At 43.3% G+C, this 7,746-nt stretch overlaps 1 protein-coding gene across 1 annotated transcript in view; it reads left to right on the forward strand.

The window, feature by feature from the left end:
* The window catches only part of LOC109931017 (rab effector MyRIP-like), a 102,772-nt gene extending 98,652 nt beyond the window's left edge, over positions 1-4,120 (forward strand). The window contains exons 13-14 of the mRNA XM_048609177.1: positions 450-571; positions 3,250-4,120. Coding sequence (XP_048465134.1) covers positions 450-571; positions 3,250-3,267 — 140 coding nt within the window. The 3' untranslated portion in view covers positions 3,268-4,120. The remainder of the gene's footprint in view (positions 1-449; positions 572-3,249) is intronic.
* Positions 4,121-7,746: the final 3,626 nt, after the last annotated feature.

Below are 7,746 nucleotides of genomic sequence, written 5' to 3' on the forward strand. Positions count from 1 at the left end.
CCGCTCCGGGCTCCGGTTACAATGTGGATCCCAGCTCGGCCTGTGCTTGCTCTGCTCCCGCTCCGGTTACAATGTGGGTCCCAGCTCGGCCTGCACTCGCTCTGCTTCCGTTCCGGCTACATCTCGCTTCTGTGACTCAGCCTGTGATTGTTTTGCTCCATCAAACCCAGCAATACTGAAAGAACAGCGATATAGTTTCAACTCTAGATAGTGTATGACTTGGAGGAGAACTCGCAGTTCATGGTGTTCCAATGCATGTGCTGCCCTGGTCCTTCTCGATCATAGAGGTCATAGGTTGGGAAGGTGCTGTATAAGGGGCATTGGTGAGCTGTTGCACTGCATACTACAGGTGAAACACCCTGCTGCTACTGAGTGTTGGTGGTGGAAGGAATCAGTGTTTAAATCTGGGTGCCTTCGTTGACAATTTTCTTTGTATTTAAATCTCGTAGGAGAGACAGTTGACAGCACTCCAGGTATGTCCATCAGGACCTACAGCAGGAATAGCTTGTTCCAAGATTCAGCATCACGGCACAATTTAAAGGAAGACACAAGCATTGTTGATCCTTCTACAGTAAGCTTTCTCAGTTTTTTTCCAACCTACTGTCATTTAAATTAAACAATGATGAATTTAGACCACACTGTGTTGGGGATTTAAACCCAGACAGGTTTTGTCACATAATTACAGTACAGATGGAGGTTATTCAGCCCATCATGTCTGGGCCAGCCCTCCAAATGAACAGTGCTCCTAGTGCCAGTTTCTTGCCTTCTTCTCGTAACCCTGTACATTTTTCCTTTTCGGGTAATATTCCAATTCCCACTTGAAAGTCTCAATCGAATTTCCCTTCCCCAAACACTCTCAGGCAATGCATTCCAGATCAGAACCGCTCAAGCACGCAGTCGTTTTTCCACATGTCATTGCCAAATGCTTTAAATCCTTGTCCCTCGCTCTCAATCCTTCCACCCGTAAGAACAGATTTTCTGTATCCACTCTGTCCAGATTCCACATCGTTTTGAATAACTCTTGTCAAATCTAAAATCTTGACCCTTTCTTTTAATTCATTCATGGGGTGAGGGCCTCACAGGCTGAGGAACAATTATTGCCCATTCCTAGTTGCCCTGGAGAAGGTGGTGATAAGCTGCTTTATTGGACTGCTACAGTCTATTTGATGTAAGGACACCCACAATGCAGTTGTAGGATTTTATTCCAGCAACACTGAACAAATGGTGATGTGTTTCCAAGTCAGGATAGCAAGTGGCTTGGAGGGAAGTTTTCACATGAGGGTGTTCCCATGTATCTGCTGCTCTTGTCCTTCTAGATGGAAGTGGTCAAGGGTTTGTCTAAGGATCTTTGGTGAATTTCTGCAGTGCATCTTGTAGATAGTACACACTGCTGCTACTGAGCGTCAATGGTGGAGGGAGTGGATGCTTGTGGATGTGGTGCCAATCAAGCGGGCTGCTTTGTCCTGGATGGTGTCAAGCTTCTTGAGTGTTGTTGGAGCTGCACTCATCCAGGCAAGTGGGGAGTATCCCATCACACACCTGACATGTGCCTTGTAGATAGAGGACAGACTGTGGGGAGTCAGGAGTTGATTGCAGTCCTCTAGATATAAAGGCCAACATTCCATTAGCTTTGTTGATTTTTATTTTTCTGCACTTGTTTGTGACATTTTAAGGATCTATGCACCTAAACCCCCAAGTCCCTTTTGGACACTCACTGAATTTAACTTCAGACCATCTGGAAAGTACCCTGATCTATCCTTTCTTGATCCAAAATGGATAATCTCACATTTATTTACATTGGATTCCACCTGCCACAGTTTTGTCCATTCACTTACTATATCAATATCCCCTTGTAATTCTCTGCTATCACCTACGTTGCCTACAATGCTGCCTAATATTGTGCCATCAGTAAATTTGGATAAATGACTTTCTGTGCCATAATAGAATAAATAATGTGAATAATTGAGGCCCTAACACAGATCCCTAATTGCCCTTGGACTGGGTGGATTGCTAGGCCATTTTAGAAGGCAGGTAAGGGTCAACTACATTGCAGTGTGTCTAGAGTCACATGTAGACCAGACTGGGTAAGGATGGCAGCTTTTCTTCCCTAAAGGATGTTTGTGAACAAAATGGGGTTTTTACGACAATGATTTTGTCTTCCCCACTGGACTACTTTTTAATTCAGATTTCAACATCTGCCATGGTGGGATTTGAACCTTTGTTACCACAGCATTAGCCCGAGTCATTATTAGTGTGGTGGCGAAGTGGTGACCTATTCACAAAATCACAGAAGTGTTACAGTGCAGAAGAGGTTCGTTAAATGAGCATCAATACCTGGTGCCAATCTCCTGTCTTTTCTCCATACCCTTGCACATTACCTTTATCAAAATATTTATCCAGCTCGATCTTGAATTTGAGCCAGCCTCCATCACATTTCCAGGCAGTGCATTCCAGAGCTTAACTACTTGCTGAGTGAAAATGTTTTTCCTCACATCGCCCTTGTTCTTTTGCAAATCTCTTTAAATCTATGCCCTTTTATTCTTTCAGAAAGGTTTATCCCTGCCTTCACTATCCAGTCCACTGGTGATTTTGAAAATCATCAATTTCACACACTAATCCCTTTATGTTCTTAATAAATGTGATTTATTCAAATAAGCTTTAGCACAATTTGTCACTTGTTTATGCTGGAAATCCACTGTGCTCTCTGACCGTCCACATGACCTGAGGAATGGTCAGCCTGAAGGAACTGTTAAAGGTTGAGATTTTCTCACAGCTGTAACTGAAATTGCTGAAAGTCCTAAAAAGATCTGACAGTATCTGTGAAAGAGGAGCCGGTCAATAAATATTCCCTCAGAGCTCTCAGAGATGCTGTCCTTCTAAATAACAGTTATCGACCAGAAATGTTCACTATGTCTCTGTCTCTCTCTATCTCTCTTTCCATCTCTCCCTCTCTCTTCCCCCTTCTCTCTCTCTCTCTCTCTCTCGCTGTATATCTCTATATCTCTCCATCTCTCTTTTTCTGTTTCTCCCTCCATCTCGTTTTCTGTCTCTCTGTCTCTGTGTATACATATCTATATTTCACCCCTCTCCCTCACTGTCTGTCTCCCTGTGTTGCTATCTCTATCTCTCTCACTTTCCATCCCCCTCTCTCTCTCTCCCCCTCTCTATGTTTTTATTTCAGCTTTCCAGCATATACGTTTCCCTTTCCCCTTGACTGGCCAATGAGTTTTTTTTTGTTCTCTACTGCAGAAATCTTCACCATACTGAGAACTGGACACCCACTCTGAAGACAACTCACTGCTTATGGCTGTCCACTAGAGTGCCTTGATACAACAGCCATGGAAACTCTAATCCTGCCACCACTCACAATCCCATATGGAGCAGACTCTCACTGGATACCTCCCTGAATTCACCCTGTGATACTTCAGGATTGTACCTTTACTGTGGTAAAAAGAAATTCGTTTTGCCTTAATTTCAGAGACCTTTTGGGAATGGTGACTGGTCTCTCTGTACCGTTGGCCCACGCCATTCAAAAAGCACCTTGATGTGTTTGCTGTAGAAAACTCGTCGTTGTCGTGTCTGTGATTGTCTTTAACTGGTAGCACACACTTGATGTAATTGGAAGCAAGGTTACTTGTAAGTGATTTGCCAACTGTATTATCTAAATCAACTGAAAAAGTGGTTGCCAAAATACAACTTGGAGGTATACAGTACCTCTGACATGTTGGTGGTTACTGTCAATTCATTGGGGATTGATCCCTGGAGCAATGACATTATTGAATCTTTTTTAAATGTTATTTTAAAGTGCACATTTATTTTCATACAATTTTGATCTCAAATTGTTAACTGAATTTACTTTTGCAATGAGTTCAAGGAACTTTCAACCTGAATTTGTGGAACGAGCATTGCCAATCAATGTTACCTTTGTTGCTTTTTAAAAGCAAGTTCTGGTTATGGGAGAATCGAGCACTTCTCTCAGCACTGGGGGCAAAGACAGTAAAGTGTGGAAACAAGAAACAAAATCACAATATCAGAACTTATCCAAAAAGGATGACCAGACACTGAGTGGCAATGGTTCAAATTCCAAATAAAACACAGGCATTACAACTCAATAGTCAGTCTTCGTTCAATAGCATTTACTTACGAATGGATAAACTTTGGGTGTTATATATGAAAGTAGGACATCTCCTGCATGATACAGATAGTGAGTCGGGAGTGTACTTCGCTCAACTTACAATTTGAGAAAACCCTTCAAGTCATGATATCTTCCTAGAAAACACCTTCATTTACAATAACAATTTACATTTACATATCACTTTTAATGTAGAAGAGATTTGTTTAAAGGTGCTTCAGCAGTTAAGGGAAGACCAATTTTGAAATCTGCACAAATCTGAACAAACGGGTGGATAGCTAGATCGAGATCACATAATCAGGACATGGGGACTGCCATTTAGAACTGAGATGAGGAACTTGTCACTCAGAGATTGTTAAACGTTTGAAATTCACAATTCCATAGGGCTGTGGAGGTTTAGTCATTGAGTAGGTTCAGAACAAAGGTAGATAGATTTCTAGATATTAAAGGTATTAGGAGATATAGGGATAGTGCAGGTGTTGAGGTAGAAAATCAACCACGATCTAGTTGAATTACGACAACACTAGAATCTATCCGACAATGTGGAAAATTGTCCAGAAATGTCCTGTACACAAAAAGCAGGACAGATCCAACCCAGCCAGTTACCGCCCCATCAGTCTACTCTCGATCATCAGTAAAGTGATGGAAAGTGTCACTAACAGTGCTATCAAGCAGCACCTGCTCAGCAATAACCTGCTCAGTGACGCCCAGTTTGGATTCCGCCAGGGCCACTCAGCTCCTGACCTCATTCCAGCCTAGGTTCAAACTTGGATTAAAGAGCTGAATTCCAGAGAGGACATCAGGTTGCTTTCAACCAAGGGTGGCATCAAGGACCCCTAGCAAAACTAGAATCAATGGGTATTAGTGGGCAAACTCTCTGTTGGTCGGAGTTATGCCTGACACTTAGAAAGATGATTGTGTTTGTTGGAGATTAATCATCTCAATTCTATAATATCTGCAGGTTAATGTCCTAGGCCCAACCATCTTCAGCTGCTTTATCAATGACCTTCCATCGCAAGGTCAGAATTGGAATGTTTGCTGATAATTGCATAATTCTCAACATCATTTGTGATTCCTTAAATACTGAAGTAGTCTATGTTCAAATGCGACAAGATCTAGATAAATTCCAGGCTTTGGCAGACAAAAGGCTGTTAATATTCATGCCACACAAATGCCAGGCAATGACCATCTCCAATAAGAGAATCTAATCACCACCCCTTGACAATCAATGGTGAACCCCCCACTAGCAACATCCTGGGGATTACCATTGAACAGAATCTCAACTGGGCTCGTAATATCCATAACACATAAATAACATAATAGCTACAAGAGCAGATCAGAGGCTAGGAATACTGTGATGTGTAACTCAGCTCCTGACTCCCCAAAAATTGTCCACCATCTACAAGGCACAAGTCAGGAGTGTGATGTAATACTGCCCACTTGCCTGAATGGGTGCAGCCATTCAAGAAGCTTGACACTATCCAGCACAAAGCAGCCGCTTGACTGGCACTACACCCACAAGCATCCACTCCCTCCACCACCGATGCTCGGTAGCAACAGTGTGTACCATCTACAAGATGCATTGCAGAAATTCACCAAAGATCCTCAGACAGCACCTCCCAAACCCATGACCACTTCCATCTAGAAGGACAAGGGCAGCAGATATATGGGAACACCTCCACCTGCAAGTTCCCTTCCAAGCCACTCACCATCCTGACTTGGAAATATATCGCCATTCCTTCACTGTCACTGGGTCAAAATCCTGGAATTCCTTCCTCATGGGGGTTGTGGGAAAACCTACAGCACATAGACTGCAGAAGTTCAGGGAGGCAGCTCCTCAAGGGCAACTAGGGACGGGCAGGAAATGCTGGCCCAGCCAGCGATGGCCACATCCCACAAATGAATAAAAAGAAAGAATGATGGAGCAAGTTCAAGGGGCCAATATTGATCCAGAGTCCCCATTTTTAAAAAAAAATTAATCACAGCTTCCTATTGCCACCTAAACTGTTACATGTTGTGCAGTTTGGGCTATTTCAAGGCCACACTGACTTTATAGCTGTCCAAAATAAGGATAAATAAAACAGAAACTGATATGGAACCTTGACTGCATTAAAGTAGCTGCAACCATTAGATCAATAGTTTGGCAGCAACAGAGCAGGATTTCCAGGACCTGAGTTGCCAGCTGATTCTGACCTAAATCAACAATTCAGTTTATGTGCCAATTTTCAGCCTGCTCAGTAGTAGGGAGGCCATGTCTGATGAAGCTGGAACCTTTCCATGGCACGTACACTCAAATGCTGATATCGATCACTATGATGAAGGTACTGGCCATCCACATCACACACAGAGTGGGATTTTCCCTGCATTCAACTCCTCAACTGGATCTTCCCACCATTCATCCTCTGCTATCTCCCATCAGTTCTTGGGTTGACACTGGGGTCATTGTGTGGACTGTCACAGCATATATTAGTCGATGGAAAGTCTGTACGTCCCCCCTACAGCAACCCCTGTCCTACTCCCAGGCCACCAAGCCTTATTGCATCCATTATGCACCAAAATCAGTTTAATGATAGGTAAAACAAAAATAGAAATTGCTGGAGAAACTCAGCAGGTCTGGCAGCATCTGTGAAGAGTGAAACAACGTTAACATTTCGAGTCCGGTATGATTCCTTCTTCAGAAGTTTAAACTACTTCTTCAGTTCTAAAGAAGAGTCATAGCAGTACTTGAAACATTAGCTCTGTTTTTCTCTCTCAACCTGCAGAGTTTCTCCAGCATTCTCTGTTTTTTTCAAATTCAGGTGGCATGGTGGCTCAGTGGTTAGCACTGCTGCCTCACAGCACCACGGACCCAGGTTCAATCCCACCCTCAGGCGACTGTGGGGAGTTTGCACATTCTCCCTGTGTCTGTGTGGGCTTCCTCTGGGTGCTCTGGTTTCCTCCCACAGTCTAAAGATGTGCCGGGTAGGTGGATTGGCCATGTTATAGTGCCTAGGAATGTTTGGGTTAGACAAAGAAAGGGGTAGGATAATGGGTCAGGGTGGGATGCTCTTCAGAGGGTTACGTTGGCCTGAATGGCCTGTTTCCCCACTCTTGGGGTTCTGTAATTTCCAGCATCTGCAGTATTTTGCCTTTAATGATATGTACAGAAAGTCTCTTTTTTACAAATGTCTGACTTATGAACACCAAGATTTACAAAGCAATCCCATACTGGGTGTAATTTCAGCTCTGACGAAGCATCTAGACTTGAAACATTAGTTTGGTCTCTCTCTACAGATGCTGCCTGACCCGTCGTGACTTCCAGCACTTTTTGTTTTCAGTGCAATTTTAGATATCTAATGTAGGAACATTTCCTGTACTCATGAATGGCTGCTTTACATTATACTGCACTATGTTTCGACTTGCATGCAAATGGACTCAGGAATGCCTGTACAAAAACAGAAGTTACTGGGAAAGCTCAGCAGGTCTAGCAGCATCTGTGAAGAAAAAGATCAGAGTTAACGTTTCGGGTCCGGTGACCCTTCCTCAGAACAGGTCTGAGGAAGGGTCACCAGAACAGGTCTGAGGAAGGGTCACCAGACCCGAAATGTTAACTCTGTTTATTCCTTCACAGATGC

Source organism: Rhincodon typus, chromosome 2 (assembly GCF_021869965.1).
Source record: "Rhincodon typus isolate 14 chromosome 2, sRhiTyp1.1, whole genome shotgun sequence".
In the NCBI taxonomy this organism is placed as follows: domain Eukaryota; kingdom Metazoa; phylum Chordata; class Chondrichthyes; order Orectolobiformes; family Rhincodontidae; genus Rhincodon; species Rhincodon typus.